The sequence below is a fragment of the Carcharodon carcharias genome, chromosome 22 (assembly GCF_017639515.1).
Source record: "Carcharodon carcharias isolate sCarCar2 chromosome 22, sCarCar2.pri, whole genome shotgun sequence".
Taxonomy (NCBI): Eukaryota; Metazoa; Chordata; class Chondrichthyes; order Lamniformes; family Lamnidae; genus Carcharodon; species Carcharodon carcharias.
This window is the reverse complement of record NC_054488.1, coordinates 5,350,749-5,369,904: the sequence shown is the minus strand read 5'-3', so window position 1 is coordinate 5,369,904 and position 19,156 is coordinate 5,350,749. Positions and strand designations below refer to the sequence as shown.

Here is a 19,156-nt window from a genome sequence, read left to right as displayed (position 1 = left end):
TCCTGCTAGTTTGCAGAATTTGAACCACAGGTGAGGTGTGCCCATGACCACTTCACACTCGAGCATACACCATTGTTCAGTCTGTTAGAGCAGAGCAGGACACACATGTCACAGGTCGTGGGTTACAGGCCCTTATGTATCAAGAACAAATCAAAGCAGCCACTTAAAGAGTACGATAAAGCATTAGTTCAGTCAGTTGATGAATGATGGTGCTGGCAATCCCACTCCTCTTTGCAGTGTTGGAGAATGCCCTTTTCCAATCACCAATTGATTCGAATCAATTATGCTGCTAGATAGTGCTGATTCATAGGAGATTTTATGTCTAGGCTTATGTTAAATTTGTGTGGAAACTGGGGCACGACATCATCGTGGCAAAGCCGACACAATGCTCAGCACATGCTGTACACGCTTTATCAACTGCTTTGCTCACCATAAATAGAGATGCAATGTTGCAAATATTGACACTAAGTTAATTAACTGAAACCTGACATCTAGCTGCCATTTAACTCCAAGTGGGAATTATGTCAGGGGAGGCATTTAAATCTTAAATGCCACACTCTCTGTAAATTTTTCACAATAAAATATGGCTGATAGCAGGAGCTTCAGTTGAATCATTGCTGGTCATTCAAGATAAAGACCATCTGGGAGGTGTATCATTAGGATGAGCTGTTTTAATTCATGTCATCATTATGGTTTAAAAGGGTTAACTGTTCCCGGAGGGGCTTGTTGCGGGACTTTTACAGAATGTGATTGCTTTGATTCTAGGCAATCTACCTATAAAATACTGTCAACTTTAAACTGTAAAACCTTCCAAAAGTAACAACTTTTCTTGTTTAATCAAATGCACTTTGGATTTAATATCAACCACACCGAGGACTAAATCTCATTTACGTTTTAAAAATGCACCATGGTTTTATTTTTAAGAATTCTGCATCAAAAGTGATTTGATATGTTATTTATTGAAGGCACAATGTAATAATTCTGTTTGATCAAACAGGTAGAGAAACGACTGGAGCTGGTAAAACAAGTCTCCCACAGCACTCACAAAAAGCTCACAGCATGTCTACAGGGACAACAAGGTGTAGACGCCGACAAACGCTCTGTACGTTTTCTTTCCTTATTGTCTACTGAGAGTCAGTCTAAACCACCGTTTGAAAAATTAGCTGTTAAACAATGTAGATGCATTAAAAAGGCACTGGTTTCATATGGATAGTGTTTGATAAACTTTCCCTTATTTGCTTGGAGAACTGAAATGTCGGTGGGGGGGGAGTGGGGAGTCCTGCGGAGATGACGGGGGTTTACCAGCTGCCAGCTGGAGAGCCAACAAGACCCCCACATCACCTGTTTCTGGGGAGACCCGCTACATGTTGATCTACACAGGAACTCGACAGGCCAGCGGCGGGCCCTCCCCCTGGACTAAGGACCCTAGGGAGCCCAAATCCCGCCCACCAACAGCTGCCAGCCAATCAAAGGTTGGCAGCTGTTCTGGTACGTAGCAGCATCACTGGGAAGATGATGGCTGCGCGTCGATACTACACCCACCTTTGGCCACAGATCACCGAGTGACCCAGGCACTGGTGAGTGAAGATGGGAAGAGGGTCATGGGATGGGCGTCGCAGGAGAGAAGGGGGGCCAGGGGTCAGTAGCAAGGACGGAGGGGCGGGGGGCACTGAGAGACCGTGTATGAGGGATCGCCTGGGAACCCGCAAACAGATAAAGCAGGGTCTGCTGCAAACATGGTGAGGCTCCTGCCCGCTGCTGGATTCATATCAACAGCAGTGGGATGAGGTCATTAAGCGGGCATTAATTCCTAACGGCCTCTACCAACCCCTCACCCCACCCCAGACTTAATCAGGACTGAGGCAAGTAGGCAAAGGGGTCCCTGCCTGCCACTCTCCCACCCAATTAAATGCACCGCCCCCATCACAGGTGAAGGCACGATTCCACCCACTGTGTCCCAAAATATATCATTGAATGCTGCTAACATTAGTGCAAGTGTTAATTCCTGAATGAAAGGAGATTTTTGATGAAACCAGCCGTCTTTTAAGAAGTGTCTTCCTGTAACCTGGTGGGAGGATAACTCTAGGTAAAACCAGACCGACACCTTGGCTGTTTGTGTGATGGATAATGGTGTATACACCTTGGCTGATTTTCTTTTCTGTGGAAACAACAAGAAGGAAAATTGGGAATGATATATAACAAACAGGTGGCTGATCCAGTAATGTTTGTTTTATAATATTATCTAAAGTGAAAATTATCCATTGTGTGTTGAGATAATGAGTTTATGTTTGAAGACGTGTAGCTGTCTTGAAACAGTGATTCACTGTGACCTTCACAAATGATGATTAGCCTTTAAGCAGCTTTTTCTCTTTCACATTTCCAGCACCTGCAGTATTTTCCATTGTTGTTTAAAGTCAACAGTTGACCGTAACATTTGAATACCTGTATGCAATCAATTCCCACATTTAAGAAGCAATTTGTAGTCTGTTAGTTCAAGACCAGATAATAGGGGCACTTTTTGTATGTATTTAAAGCAAGATTGCAAATGTTTATAATGAACACATTTAGAATTTTAATACGATACCAAACCAATGAGCTTGTTCTTCCCCCGGTAGAGTCGCTGGTATTGTACAGAACCATTCCATATCTTGTTTGTGTGATGGATAATAGTAGCATTGAATTGGTTCACCTGTGAGGCTTGACATGGAGAACCAGCTGACTTGTTATGAATGTTGCTCGTGTGTTTATTAGCAGTCATATCTAAGATCTGACTGTAAATCATGTTGGTCTTGTTCACAGAAAAAGCTCCCATTAACAACATTAGCCCAATGTTTAGTGGAAGGTTCTGCCATTTTGGGTGAAGATTCTTTACTAGGGTAAGGCTTGAAAGTACCTTTTTAATGTTGTCGCTTCTATGTAATTGACTACAGAGTTCCATATGTTTAATCCCATTGTACTGATCAGTTAATATATGATAATTATATTCCAATGAAGGAAGATGGATCACCCACCCCCCAACCCCAGTATTAATCTGTGTTCCTCCTCACTGGAAACGTGGTCTGACCAAATTGTTCCAGAATTAACTTGATTTTTTGAAATTATTTTGAGTGGTGCTCAGTGTGCAGCAGAGGTAATGGGGAGGGATTTCCCCTCGTCGGGCGGTCTCGGTGGGCTGGCCTGGGAGTGGCCAGGCAATGGTCCACCACTGCCCACAATCAGGCCCCGACCACGATTTCACACTGACTGGCCAATTAACGGTCAGCCAGCATGAATCACGCGCTGTAATACTCAGCGCTGTCGGGGGGAGGGGGGGTGTGGGGGTGGGGGAGGAGGGCGAGCACAGAACTCAGCGCAAGCACACAGATGCTCTCCTTGAACCGTGAAGGCACAGAACTACCTCAGGGAGCTGAAGGTTTATAACCGCAAGTGTGAAGATGTGAACTTGGCACAAGAAAGAATTGAAACTTGATCTGATTGGGTTCTGGGACACCGACTGGCTGACTGACTGTGCTGCATGGACTGAAGGGCTATTTTTGTCCAATGGGTATACGTTCGTATCAGCTCTGTGTAACAAGTAGTTCACTCTATTTAAATTAGCTTCAGGAATCACTCTAAACCTGCTCAAATCTTTTTTCTTCAATTTTTTTCCAAGAAGTTTGCTCTGACAAAATCAATAGCTTGCCTTTCCCAAGTAATGCTGATGTAAGTTTCCTAAATATTTCTCATGCTCTTACCATTGTTATATACCATGAAAAACATACAAACCAGGGTTCAAGTATTGAAGCAATTGATTTATGTTATATTTCCATGTGTAGCAGCTTAGACTCCTGACTCATTGGAAGAAACACATTTATTAAACACTTCTTGGCAGTTTTTGTTTTATTCCACTAAATATGCAAATTTACTTCAATGTTTCATGACTAGATACCTATATCTTAGCCTTCATTTTCCAAGTTCCAACCAATGGCGAGGTATCTTACCATCAGTAAGATTCCGAAAACCACCTTGAGTTTATTGCATTGTATGAGGAATGGCATCTTGTAGAATTAGTGGTGTTGTGCTTGTTGGGTAGTGTAATTCGACTGCACTTTCTCAGACTCATAGACGTTTATAGCCATTCGGCCCATTGTGTCCACACCAGTCAACAAAGATCTGACTACACTAATCCCATTTTCCAGCGCTTGGCCCATAGCCCTGGAGGCTACGGCAATGCAAGTGAATATCTAAATACTTCTTAATGTTATGAGAGTTTCTGACTCAACCACCCTTTCAGGCAGTGAGTTCCAGACTCCCACCACCCTCTGGGTGCAAAAATTTCTCCTCAGCTCCCTCTTAGCCTTCTACCTCATGCCTTAAATCTATGCCCCCTGGTTATTGACCCCTCTATTAATGGAAAAAGTACCTTCCTATCCACCCTATCTATGTCCCTCATAATCTTATACACCTCTATCAGGTCCTCTCTCAACCTTCGCTGCTCCAAGGAAAACAACCCCAGCCTATCCAATCTTTCCTCCTAGCTCAGACCCTCCAGCCCAGGCAGCATCCTGGTAAATCTCTGCACCCTCTCCAGTGCAATCACACCTTTCCTGTAATGTGGTGACCAGAACTGCACACAGTACTCCAGTTGTGGCCTAACCAGCGTTTTGTACAGTTCCAGCATAACCTCCCTGCTCTTGTCTCAAGGTCTTCTGTGCCTTGGCTAATAAAGGCAAGTATCCCATATTCCTTCTTAACCACCTTATCAACCTGCCCTGCTACCTTCAGGGATCTGTGGATATGCACACCAAGGTTCCTCTGATCCTCAGTACTTTCCAGGGTCCTACCATTCATAGTATAATCCCTTGCCTTGTTAGCCCTCCCCAAGTGCATTACCTCACACTTTTCTGAGTTAAATTCCATTTGCCACTGCTCTGCCCACCTGACCAGTCCATTGATATCCTCCTGCAGTTTACAGCTATCCTCCTCACTATTTACCGCCCTATCAATTTTCGTGTCAACCACAAACTTCTTGATCCTACCCCCTACATTTAAGTCCAGTAGCTACCAGTCTCAGACATCTGATGTGCTATAAGTTAAGCATGCAACCCTGATTAGTATCACATTTCTAAAATATCATATTAAAGTACTTACAAATAAATTTCAAAATAAGTTTTGGGCTCAGGCATCTGAAAATTAAGCTTAGTAGTTAAAAGCCAAACCTGACATTTAGTTTATAGTCCAGCGTTCAATGGGACCCACCCAGCATGATATATTTTGTTAATTTTGGCCTAGCTGCCAGTTGAAGCTTAGTGTAACTGAATACCCCATTGTTAATAGCTGCACAAATCTGGAAGGTTTACTGAGTATGTGGAGAATGATGCCAAGCCAAAAGTAACATGATCTTGATCTCGATTGCTGTGAAGACTCATTTTCATCACATTGAAGGATCTTGTCAGCCCCTAAACATTTTAACCAAATGTGCATGAGAAGGTCTATAAATTCACATTATTTTCCAGACCCATCCTGTACCTCAGTTTACAAAGGAATTTTCTGCTAATGACTAAAAGAGATTTGCAGAAAAACACAAAATATTTTTGACATTGTCACAATTTGCTGGGCACTGTGACATGATTAAAAGTTAGGCTGCTATTTAAAGCATGAATGAAGGTTTCCCTTAAAAGTGTAGACTTTGTGCTGGGAATGCTGTGCAAACCCACCTCTCGATAACATCACTTTCTAACATTGGAGTGCAAAAGAAAGAGCTCAGCTTTAATGTTGCATCTTATCGCCTCCTCAAGATATCGCAACACATTTCAGATACAATGAACTATCTTCTGAAGTGGTGTCACATTGCCAGACATGACAGCCAATAGCAATGTGCCATGGACAGCCTATGAGACAAATGAGAAATTAATCAGATTTTAGTGGAGAGGAACTGTGCTTATTAATGGAGGGATAGCAATTGAAGTACAAGATCCATAGAGGGCCACGGATTTGAAAAAACTAACATATGGTTCATTGGCTTTGTTTTGAGTATCAGAACGTCAGGGTTTCACTCAATTGGTATAGTCACTTGTTTGTTGTTTAAGAATTATAACATCTCAGTTTAATGTATTGGTGCATTAGGCTACAGTGGAAAATATTCTAACAAAGATAGAATTCTTATAGAAGGAGAAACAGAAAATGCTGGAAAAACTCAGCAAGTCTGACAGCATCTGTGGAGGGAAAAACAGAATTGACCTTTTGAGTCCATATGACCCTTCTTTTGAAGAAGAGTCATACGGACTCGAAACGTTAACTCTGTTTCTCTCTCCACAAACGCTGTCAGACCTGCTGAGTTTTTGCAGCATTTTCTGTTTTTATTTCAGATTTCCAGCATCTGCTGTATTTTGCTTTTATTAAATTCTTACAACTTTGTGTTATGCTGATAACTCTTTATTGTGGGTAACAAATAATCTAAAGCCTAAACATCTTCAAACAAATATGGTGCAGTAAATGATGACTAAACTTCAGCAGAATTCCTACAGATAACCGGTCAGGGTGAGAGTTTCACAGGAGAGTTTAGTAGTTATAATGCCAAAGGCCAAAGACTGCAATGCTGTGTTTGTGTCTGGTTTAAAAATAAACTAACTGAAGACCTCCCAGTGACCCATGGCTTACTTTGTGCAGAATTGGAAAGCTACACATGCTACGGAAAATATTTGTTGTTTCTGGGAGTTCAGAAATATGTAATTGGAATTCCTGGTGCTTTTTCTAAAGTGAAAGTTAAACCTAGGGAGAAAGAGAACAACATCTTGCATCGTAGTATGGTGTATTTGTAATGATTATTTCTGCAGTAGGAGTTCTACATAATGTGCCTTGTGTCTTCTTTCTCTACAGGAAGATGCTGAAGATGTGTGGTGATACAGAGGACAGGCTAGCCCAGGAACTCATCCTCTTCGAGCTACAGATAGAACGGGATGTGATAGAGCCACTGTTTGTGTTAGCTGAGGTAAGAGCTGCGCTGAGATTGTCCTGGATTATCAGGGGCTCTTCCTATAAAAAAGAAAAACAAAATGGCAAATACTCAAAATAAAAATCTAAAATAAAAACAAAAAAATGTTGAACTAGAAAACAAGTCAGTCACCGTTCTCGAGGAGGAAAGACTGGAGTAGAATTTCTGTAGGGCTTTCTCTCCAATCCCCTGTTATAGCTCTGTAGGAAATCCTATAGAAATGGTGTAAATGGTCAAGAACAGGAGAACACAGACACAAATTCCACTCCATTAGCCTTTTTGGATGTGGAGTGTTCATTCAAACACATTTATACTTTGGCCATTTAGCTAGTAAATTCAGCAAAGCAGGGATCTCAAGTCACAATAAATGGCCAAACTTATTACTGGCTGAGGGAGTGGGGAAAGAGGCGGACGGGCGGCACTGAATAAGGCAGGAAGCGAAGTTTCAAGTTCCCAACGTTGGGGTAGGAGTACCGAATTCTCTAGACGGCAGATTGGAAACAGGAGAGTAGTGCCGATGGCACATGGCAGGAAGGTCATTGTAATGGCTTTGCATGCAGTAATACTCATTACAGCACCGGTTTTTGTGATAGGATGCTGGCTTTGCGATTAAGTTGGAAGTGCGAGGGGAAAATTGGGCCTTCAATTTCATGACCAGTTAAAGCTGGTGTGGAGCAAGTGAAAGAGTCTTCGAGGTGGAAGGTAAGCCAGCTGGAGCTGTCAGTCATTGACCAGGAGAATTTTCTGGAAGAGGGGAGAGGGGACTGAGAAGCTTCATGAGGCAGGTTGAGGGTGACTGCGGGAAGGCCAAAGGTGAAAAAAGAAAGGTCAAGGGATATTGGTGGTCTAGGGTAATTGAGAGCAAGACCAGGATGTGCCCAATATGTAACAGGGTGAGTGCCATTTGCCCACAGGTGCAAGATTTTGATTGATGGCCAGGTCACCAGTGGAGGACACACCTTTGCTGGGCTTCTGTCCTCTGTTCAATTTCTGGAGACAAAATGGGTCTTGTCCATCCAATGTTCGTTGAGCCTTGGGCGCAGAGGAAGGATGGCCTTAGCCAGAAGGCCAACAAGGGAAGGACCAGATGCTGAGACCGAGAATGGAGGCAGTGAGGGCCGGTGCAGTGACAAGAAATGGCACATCCTCTTATGCCAACTTAGTGCCAGCCCATGCCCCCATCCAGCACCTTTGCTCTTAAACACATCATGCCAACTCACCCAGTATCCATCAATGGCAGACCTCGAGACCTATGCAGAGATGAGGTAAAATAAAGTTCTATAAAGTAAAGTCCTAAGTGTCTTTTGCAGACTTCACTATATTGAAAAAACGCGCTCATTGATAAAAGCCCATTTACTACATTTACATTCCTTCAACTAAATAAAGCCTTAAAACAAACATTCCATTCAAGTGCTCAATCCCTTATAACAGCAAGCATTGCAAGTCATAGGCCCATATCAAAGAACCTATACTAATTTGTAAGTATCAATCAGTGAAATGGCAGACACTCTACTGTGATAATGGGTGGCTGTGAAATGAGTCATGCAGCAGTAATCCAGCAATGGAAACCATCAGGCTTGTGTCAACAGATGGAGTGCAATGGCAAGCAATTTTTTTTAACACTCCTGACATTTTTTTCAAAGATTTAGAGAGCAGGATTTTTAAACACCTTGACAGCTTCACAGGTCCCATTGACACGACCTCTTGACAGGTGCTTCTGACAGTTTTGACAATTAATTGTTTTTATGTGATGTGAGTGTCGCTGGCTGGGCCAGCATTTATTGCCCATCTGTAACTTCCCTTGAGAAGGTGGTGGTGAGCTGCCTTCTTGAGCCGCTGCAGTCCATGTGGTGTAGGTACACCCACAGTGCTGTTAGGAAGGGAGTTCCAAGATTTTGACCCAGCGACAGTAATGGAATGGCGATATATTTCCAAGTCTGGATGGTGAGTGACCTAGAGGCGATCTTGAAGGTGGTGGTGTTCCCATGTATCTGCTGCCCTTGTCCTTCTAGGTAGCAGCAGGTTTGGAAGGTACTGTCGAAGGAGCCTTGGTGAGTTCCTGTATTGCATCTTGCAGATGGTACACACTGCTGCTACTGTGCATTGGTGGTGGAGGGAGTGAATGTTTGTGGATGGGGCACCAACCAAGCGGCTGCTTTGTCCTGGATGGTGTTGAGCTTCTTGAGTGTTGTGGGAGCTGCACTCATCCAGGCAAGTGGAGAGTATTCCATCACATCCTGACTTGTGCCTTGTAGGTGGTGGACAGGCTTTGGGGAGTCAGGAGGTGAGTTACTCAGGCCTGTTGACAGTTCCAATGGGCTTGACAGTAATAGATTTATGCATTTTAATGCACATTTATGCCTTTCTTTAACAATTCCAAGGGGCATCTTACCTCCCCAAAGGTGTCCCAGGACCACATTCAAAGGGGTACCTTGCCCCTCCAAATGAATCCACAAGTTCAGAGCTGCTGTTACCCAGGTCTGACCTGCACAGTTTGGGTTCCACAGTCAAAAGGCTACCAGGATCCCACTTGAGTGGAGGCAGCTGATGATTTAAATAGCCAGCTGCCTCAGTAAAATGTGCATGTGCGAAACACACTCACTGCCATTCCCCCCTGTGAAAATGGGAAGTGTTGTGTTTGGGGGTGGGATAGAGTTAACCCCAGGACCAGGGATCTAGTGCCAAATTTTGAGTTGCTGGAGCTCTAAGATAATGTATTGGCCATATCCTCTCTAAATCTACTATTACGCTGTTTTCTTAAGTATTAATCATTTGAGTCCCCAAAAGTCAGTAAAATGATGCTTTTTAAGTGAAAAGCAATAGTGCCCCCACTGCCACCAACCTCTTTCTCACCCCTCCCTCCAACAATCTCCCCCACCCCCAACCCCCTCCAACCTCCTCCCCAACACTGCCACTCCCCTCCCCCTCCCTGCTCTCCAAAGCCCCCATCCTCCCCAGCAGCAGTGCAGCAATGAGTGAGATTGACCTGACAGACCAGCTTCAACAATGGGAACTCTCCTCCTGAAAGTTCCAACTTTTTTTTAAAGTGGGTCTGTCAGGAAAGCTCTAGCGTGGATGGTGAGATCTCCGTTTAAAACACTGAGCCCAGGACCCGCCTAGCCCCCAGGCCCTGGTGTTTGGAGACATCAGCCCTGGACCCTGGTTAAGAGATGCTGGAGCAGCGCTCTGGTATGCTCCGGCTGCGCTCCACCCCTGAATATGATTCTTCTTCAGAACTTTGGACTCATATTGGTCTCAAAACACGAACCCTCTCGCCACAGGTGCTGCCAAACCTGCAGAGTTTTTCCAGCACCTTCTGTTTTTACTAATATTCTTCGGTTCATTTGTTCCCAGCACGAGTTTTATGCATTTTAACTTTAAAATTTTAATTAACTGCAGAAAGGCATTTTTTGCTGTAGCTGGTCACCCTGCGATCTTCAGTGTTCATCGCTAGATTGTGAACACTCCGAGGCTCCAAAGTATGCTAAAAGCGTTACACTTAAGTTTAATTGATGCATAAAATTCAAAAACAGAATCACCCAAAGGCACAGAATTAAAGTGATTTGCAAAAGAAGCAAATGTGATGTGAGAAAATGCTTCTTCGCACAACGAGTGGTTCAGGTCTGGAATGCACTGCCTGGAAGTGTGGTGGAGGCAGGTTCAATCGAGGCGTTAGATGAGTATTTTAATAGAAACAACATGCAGGGTCACGGGGAAAAGGCAGGAGAATGGCACTGAGTCATAATGCTTATTCGGAGAGCTCGAGAAGACACGATGGGCCGAATGGCCTCCTTCTGTGCCGTTAAAATTCTGTGATAAGTCATTGGACAGAAGAAGCATCTGAGAATCTTCAGCTCCAGAAAAGGAAGCAGAAGACTTTCTGCGTCATGGGTGTAATCAATCTGACCTGCTCCTGACAACAATTACCCTTAATAGAACATTCCTCATATATAGGAACTTATCGCCAGGTCGTGTCATAGGAGGGGACAGATACAGTGAAACAATTATGGGGAAAGGAGACTGTGGAGAGTATAGGCTGGGGAAACTGAAGGCACAGTTGAAGTTGTGGGTCTTGAGCAAGTTTTCGAAAGTTGACATCATGGAGATGAATGTCTCAAATCCCATTCCATAACTCCGAATGTGGAAGCTATATCGGAATATCATTTTCCCTTTAAAAGGAGTTTATTTGAGGAATACTTCTCTGTATCATCCCACTTTTAAATAAAGGCATATAAATGATTTCTGTAAATAGAGAAATAATGTACAAAAGCAAGAAAGTTCTGATGAACCTTTGTAAAATACTGATTCTGCCCCAACTGGAATAATCATGTCCAGTTCTGGGCACCATACTTTAGGAAGAATGTAAAAGTTTTAGAACAGCACTTCCCAAACAGTGGGGTGCAACCTCAACACAGAAACAGTGGATGGTGTCATGAGCTCCTCCTCCTCCTCCTCCTCCATGACAGCACCCTGCATCAAGGCCCAGGCAAAGGCCAGCCCTACCCTTGCCCTGTCCCCCCTCGCTCTCTGTCCGGGGTGTGGCAGGGGAGAGCAATGGACCTGGCATCTGGGCAGAGAGACTTCATAAGGCCAAAACCCCCCCAAGAGAAGCTACAGGTCGCACGTTTGCAACGAGCAGGGCGACAGCTGTGGGGCTTCTCCCAATGACAGGCTGAGATTACATGCTGCCATCTTTAAAGGGGGCAATGATCAGCAGGGCAAATGTATGGCCACCATCTTTAAAGGGGGCAATAATCAGGGTGAATGTGTGGCCACCATCTTTAAAGGGGGCAATGATCAGGGTGAATGTGTGGCCACCATCTTTAAAGGGGGCAATGATCAGGGTGAATGTGTGGCTATCCTGGGCAATGAAGAAGAAGGGGAGAGTCTTCACTGAGTCTTCTGTCACCAGAGAACATCGAGGGCTTCACTGAAACCTACATAATTACTTGAAATAATATTTCTACAAAGATTAAAACAGATTTTCATATTTATGGATGTATTATCTGTTGATATAAAATATGCAAACTTTAATAATTATATACTGAATGTTACTATGCTGCTGTTTTGCTGTTTTTTTGGCAGCTGGGGTCACATTCATTTTCAAGTATTGAAATGGGGTCACATTAGGAGACAGCTTAGGAAGCGCTGCTTTCGAGAGGACGCAGAATAGATTTATGAGAATGGTTCCAGGGTGGAGTTATTTCAGTTACTGCATGGATAACAGGAGAAGCTGGAGTTGGTCACTTTAGAAAAGAGAATTTTGAGAGGAGATTTGATAGAGGTGTTCAAAATCATGAGGGTCTAGACTAAGGTTTCTTATCTGAATGCTTTAACTATTGGAGTTGCCTGACTGCCATATATTACGGGATGGGAAGCTTAATTTTAAGGATGAGGAATATGATATCAAAAATAAGTTATCATTTTTATTCAACCAGAAAATCTTCAATGTATCAATAAAGAGAATGTTTTCCTTATTCCTTAGGTGGACATTCCTAATATCCAAAAACAGAGAAAACATTTAGCGAAACTAGTATTGGACATGGATTCGGCTAGAACACGGTAAACATGATTATTCTTTTTACTCCAGTCTAACTTTGGCAATTTTATTTGTGAAATTTAAATTACTGTACCTTTTTATCTTGTGCATTATTCACGGAAGAATTAAGATGTGTCTTATCTGAAGGATTTAACCATAAGAAGTTGCCTGACTTCCACCTAATGGGAATGTTAATTTGAAAAATAAGAGTATGATATGGATATGATTGCAGAATGGTGATGCTGCTAGAAGCCTGGACTATTAATCAAAGGTGTGAGATCAAAATCCCACCATGGCACTTTCTGACTTGAATTCAGTTAATCAAGTAAACGTAGAATAAAAAGCTGGTAATGGTAATGGTGACGATTACAATGGATTGTTGTAAAAACCCAACTGACTCACTAATGTCCTTTAGGAAAGGAATCTTTACCCAGTCTGACCAATATCCAGTTCCAAACCACATTAAATTGATTCTTAACTGCCCTGTGAAATAACCTAGCAAGCCATGATGGCAACTCACTATTATATTCTCAGGGGTTATTAATGATGGATAATGAATGCTAATCTTGCCAGCGACACATAATCCTGTGAATAAATCAAAGTTACTCAACCTTCAATTCCATTCTTTAATTGTTTGTCTTTCCCTTTCTTTGTTTTTTGTTAGTTTTGAGCTCTGCTATCTCCTTTTGTTTCTTCCAGTATGTTTCCTGTACGCTTTTTCTCATGAGTAAACTATATGGGTTAGTGAGGACCAGGGCTCTCAGCCTCAACTAATGGACCCAGCTTAGATGTTAAAAGGTGACTCTTCCCCAGAGTATAGTGGACTTGTGATTTCTGACTCTCGAAATTCCTTCAAACGAGAGTGGGATCTGTTTCTGGCTGGAGATCTCCTGCTGGAAAAGATGGGAACTGCCTACAATGATCAGAGTGATCTTCTGCAGTAATTATGATTGCCTCAAGGGATTGATGAGGAATTTTCCAAATTTCCTCCTGCTGCAATTGGCCTGAGGTTTTATTTGGTTTATTGCCTTTCTTGTCAGGAGAGCATGGTGGGGAAGGTACAAAGCGTCAGGGTTATGTGTAACAGGCTTGATGGATAAAGGATCTACTCCTGTCTGATGTTGACATCTGTACTTTCACCCCAGAGTATCTAATTGTCTCGGACTTTAGTTCAGAGCCTCTCCCTCTCTCCATAATTCTCTCTTTCAGTATTTCTCCCTGTCTCTCCAATATTTTCCCAATTTTTTTATGCTTCTTAAACATTTCTTTCTCTTCTTATTTTGCTCCTTTCTTTGTATGTCTTTGTCCTTCTCTTTCCCAATCTGTGTTTTTTCACATTTCCCTTTTCTTTCTGTTTGGGGCAATTTAAATCTCACTATCTCCCATGGCCACCTGGAAACAGATTCAGGGCTTTGATCATTTAATAACTGAGACCAAGGTGTGTGTGTTGTTTGCTGTGTTTACCTGTCCAAGGTCACTGCGTCTCAGTGCTGAGCTCAGCTCCTGGGTTCTTTCCTTGGAGAGGGTTGAGGGAGAGGGTGGCGAGGCCAGGGCTGGAATGCAGCAGGAAGACCGGGTATGAAAGAAGCGAGTGAACAGTGAGGGAGGAACCGGCTCGCGGCCAGGAGGCAGTGACTGCGCAGAGCAACAGGCAGTGAGTGTGGAGGGTGCAGGTGAACACTGTGGCCTGGGATACCTGAGCCTGGAGCACTTTTAAACTGGCAGGAAGTTGGACAGGGTTAAAGTGAGCAGCAAGGCTGGAAATGAGGGGAAAAAGTGAGGTGGTTGGTCTCAAGCATGATAGTAAAGCATGGAGCTGGAAGGTGACAATGAAGTTTGGTTTTTCTCAGTATAAAACAGGAGAAAAAGCCCTTTATTGCTATTGCTGCAAAAATTACAAGTGTAATTTTCTTTAGAGATCACAACCACCATCAGGTCAGTACATGGAATAAAGTAATTCTTTTTTGAAAGTGGTATTATTTTCAATTATACCATTATTGGAGCTTCAATCTGTATTTATATCGTAGGCGTAACTTTCCACGTGTCTGTGTTGGTGAAATTTGGCCTCCAAGCACAGCAATGATAAAGCCTTGGGCTGGCAGACCTAGTGCAGTGAAAGGCCAGGAGATGGAGGGAGTGAAGTCTGACACTGATAGGTGGGGGATTGGGACAGGAACGCTGGGGCTAGAGGTCTGGAGATCTTTGGGAAGTCAGCCTTGATATCTGCAACAACAGAATTCTATTGTCAGCTGATGACATTGGCAGTGATATATCTCATCAAACTGACTTGGTGGAAAAACACACATGGCAACGTTAAGGGTGTCTGTTGGTATCAATACACCACATTGAATTATTCAATAAACATCACATCACAGGTCCCCGATGTGTTCTCTGAATAAGACAAGGTTGTCTTTTTAATTACTTTATGCAGCATGGGGACAGTTATATTTGTAAAAGTTAGGTGACAAGAAATTGAGATATTCTGGTGATAGAGAATACCAGTAAAATCATACACAGCACGCATTACTGATGGAAAAATTAAATTGGAGCATAGGAAAATTAATCCCAAGGAAAGGTGCCCTCATTACTGGTATCATAACCAGAGGTTTTTGACAGCTGTGATGTCTCAATGTCCACAGAGGCTTGAGGGATTTTACATAATGGTCCAGGATATACTGAAAAGTTTCAGTACGTCTCCAGATTAAGAAAAATTTTGTACCTTTTCTTCCCAAGAACAGTTGCACACAGCTGCTTCATGCCAATTTTACATTCAAACTTCTCTAACCACATATTTCCTCAATTGTTTGCACCACTTCCGAGATACAATGGCCAAGAGGGTACCGGCTGCCCCAGTGCAAAAGCCTGGCTCCCGTCAGTGTCCTGGATATTATATGAAGAACGCTCCAGCAGAGACTTACACCTAAAATACAGACCCAGCTCGCCCTGCATCACCTGATGTCACGAAAAGCGAGATTTTTGGAGTTTGAAATCAATTCCTTCACATAAGTTTTTCAAGTTTTCTTGTGGAAATCTGCACTGTAGCAAAGCAAAGAGCTATTGTCAGAGACCCCACCATCCATCCCTGATGCTGCATCATTACATTTACAAGCACTAAGCGGCTGGAATGGCCCTTCCGATGGGTTTACCCTGGTTTTGCATAACATTGGAAGAGAAGTATTCTCCCACACGCCGATCTTACAAAGGATATTTGTGTTCTATTGCACCCTCAACATGTTCAGAGACACTAGTATCACACTCTTGTCTCAGTCAGATAGAAAATTGCCACTGTGTTTTCTTGCACACGGAACTCATTGAAAAGTACTAGCCATCTGTTTTCTCTCACCTGCTGCGCTGCTTTTTAAGTGGAGACGGGGCTACTTTATTCTGCTGTACATGGATCACACTTGGTGAGAACTGGTTTCTCAAAGTGGTCTTGCAACAATGGGCAGAGATGGATCACCAAATTGATGTCCAGCCTCAACAGTTTTCGCAATCACTAGAACAATGACCTGCGCTGAGTGGCATCAGCTCACAGCAGAACATACGATGGCTGAACTCTTATATCACAGGAATATACATTACATACACATTATTTTTGGCTTGGGGGTACAGGGCACATTTTCAATATTTGAAAATGACATAAAACCTGAAAGTGTAGTCAACAGTAAGAAAACCCATGACTGCTACCATCTAGAAGGACAAGGGCAGCAGACACATGGGAACACCACCCCTGGAAGTTCCCCTCCAAGTCACTCACCATCCTGACTTGGAAATATATCACCGTTCCTTCGCTGTCACTGGGTCAAAATCCTGGAACTCCTTCCCTAACAGCACTGTGGGTGTACCTACACCACATGGACTGCAGCAGTTCAAGAAGGCAGCTCACCACCACCTTCTCAAGGGCAATTAGGAATGGGCAATAAATGCTGGCCCAGCCAGCGAAGCCCACATCCCGAGAATGAATAAAAGAAGATAGTAATTGACTTCAAGAGCAGACTGGTGGAATGGCAGGTGAAATTCAATGTAGAAGAATACGAGCTGATATATTTTGTTGGAAGAATGAAGAGAACATACATATTAAATGCCACAATTTTAAAGGGGGTGCAAGAACAACGAGATCAAGTGGAGGGAGAGGAATTGGGGGGGTCAGTAGGGAGGGAGCAGTTGTGCACAAATCTTTGAAAGCGGCAGGACAGGCTAAAGAAGGTGTTAACAATTCGTATGGGATCTCAAGCTGTATAAGTAGTGCAATAGAGTACATAAGCCAGAAAGTTACATTAAACCGTTATAAAATATGGGATTGTTCCCAGTTGGAGTTTTGTATCCAATTCTAGGCACCATACTTTAGGAAGGATGTGAAGGCTTTGGGGAGGGGTACAGAAGCGACTTAATAAAATGGTATTAGGGATGAGGAATTACACTTAGGCGGCGCGACTGGAGAAGTGGGGACTGTTCTCCTTAGAGCAGAGAAGGCTAAGAGAAGATTTGATCGAGGTGTTCAACGTCATGAAGGGTTTAAATAGGGAAAATGAAGAGAAATTGTTGCCATTGGCTGAAGAGTCACTACCAAGGAGATATATTTAAGGTTGTTGCCTAACGAACTCGAGGCAAAATGAGGAAAAGCTTTTTTACACAATAAGTGGCTAGGAATTGGAATGCACAGCCTGAAAGGGCGTTGGAAACAGAATCAATAATAGCCTTCAAAAGGAATTGGATAAATACTTGAAGGAATCTGTGAATGGCCTCATTTGTGAAGTACTATTCCAAGATTTTATAAATAAAACTTTTGCTGATGGAAAGATTATATGAGAATTTGCTCAGAGCTGTCAGTGTGATTTATTCTTAAATAATTTCTGTACACCCTACTACCAGTTTAAGTTCCAATAAATTCAACATTATGTATACCTCGTTCTCAAGGAACCAAAAATGTGTCAGGATGTGTGGCTTTGGTTTTGTCTGCTGCACTTGTAACTTTCTCCGAATGGAATAAAGATTTTGATCATTTACATTTATAAAATGCAAGCATTGTGCTGCTTTGAATTTTACAATTGACAAATGATTCCTGTACCATGCACCATGTTTGCAATGATGCTGCAGAGAGTATACGAATACAATGTGCAGTCCACAGTCAGCTCTTCAGAATAGAATTCACCTTTCACTGATGCAGGGGCTGCTATTTAAATTGAACTTTGATTTAGTAATCTTGTGTCACAGTGAAGCTACTATCTGTGGAAACTGAAAATGAAAGCTATAACCTTGTGCTGTGAAACCCAAATGGAGCAGCTAAGTATGGTTTAGAATATTAAATACAGGTGCTCTGTTATTAAGCACATGCACTCTCCAAGCAGCTATAAAAAAAGCAAAATACTGCAGATACTGGAGCTCTGAAATAAAAGCAGAAAGTGCTGGAAAAACTGCAAAGCGATCACCCAGTCACCCACCTCCATTCACTACTCCTCTGACACCTTACATCATTTCAACAATTTCCAGTTTCCTAAACCCAACCACCTTGTCTTCACCAAGGTCCAATCCCTCTGCACCTCTGTCCCTCACCAGGACAGTCTGAGGGATCTCCGCTTCTTCCTTGGACAGAGGCCCAAACAGATCCTATCCACCACCACCCTCCTCCACCTGGCTGAACAATTTCTCCTTTAACTTGTCTCATTTCCTTTAAATAAAAGGTGTGACTATGGGTACGCGCATGGGTCCCAGTTATGCCTGTCTCTTTATGGGGTATGTGGAACATTCCTTGTTCTAGTCCTACTCAGGCCCCTCCTACAACTCTTTTCTCAATGACTGTATTGGTGCTGCTTCATGCTCTCGTCTGGAATTGGAAAAATCATCAATTTTGCTTCCAATTTCCACCCCTCTCTCACCTTCACGTGGTCCATCTCCAACACTTTCCTTCCCTCCTTTTGCTTCTCTATCACCATTTCTGGGGATTGACAGTTTATTAATATTCGTTACAAGCCCACCGACTCTCACAGCTAACACGACGACACCTCCTCTCACCCTGCACCCAGCAAGGACTCCATTCCATTCTCCAAGTTTCTGCATCTCTGTCACATCTGTTCTGATAATGTTACCTTCCACAATGGCGTGTTTGACATGGCCTCCTTCTGCCTCGGCTGATGATTCCCCCACACTGTGCAGGGCCCTCAACTGTGTCCGACCCATCTCCCATGCCTCTGCCCTCACACTTTCCCCTCCCTCCTAGAACCATGATAGGGACCCCCTTGCCCTCACTTTTCACCCCACCAGCCTCCACGCTCAAAGGATCATCCTCCGCCATTCCCACTGGCTCCAGCATGATGCCACCACCAAACACATCTTCCCCCCCCAGCCCCACCTTCCATTCTCAGCATTCCATAGGGATCATCCCCTCTGGGACACCCTGGTCCACTCTTCCATCACCCCCAATGCCTCATCCCCTTCCATGGCACCTTCCCATGCAATCGCAGGAGATGTAACACCTGCCCCTTTATCTCGTCCCTCCTCACTGTCCAAGGTCCCATACACTCCTTCCAGGTGAAGCAGTGATTTACTTGCACTTCTTTCAGTTCCGTCTACTGCATTCGCTGCTCACAAAGTGGTTTCCTCTACATTGGGGAGATTAAATGCAGGCAGGGTGACTGCTCTGCTGA

General features: G+C 43.4%; 1 protein-coding gene across 8 annotated transcripts in view; it reads left to right on the top strand.

Annotated features, from left to right (window-relative positions):
• LOC121293749 (rho GTPase-activating protein 44) overlaps window positions 1-19,156 on the top strand; it is a 366,274-nt gene that overhangs the window by 223,982 nt on the left and 123,136 nt on the right. For all 8 annotated transcript variants that reach the window (XR_005946595.1, XR_005946594.1, XM_041217014.1 and 5 more), the window contains exons 3-6: window positions 998-1,102; window positions 2,800-2,876; window positions 6,859-6,970; window positions 12,459-12,535. Coding sequence is in view for 6 of the 8 variants with exons in the window: in XM_041217014.1 (XP_041072948.1) it covers window positions 998-1,102; window positions 2,800-2,876; window positions 6,859-6,970; window positions 12,459-12,535 (371 nt within the window). In the remaining 2 variants the exon portion in view is untranslated. The remainder of the gene's footprint in view (window positions 1-997; window positions 1,103-2,799; window positions 2,877-6,858; window positions 6,971-12,458; window positions 12,536-19,156) is intronic.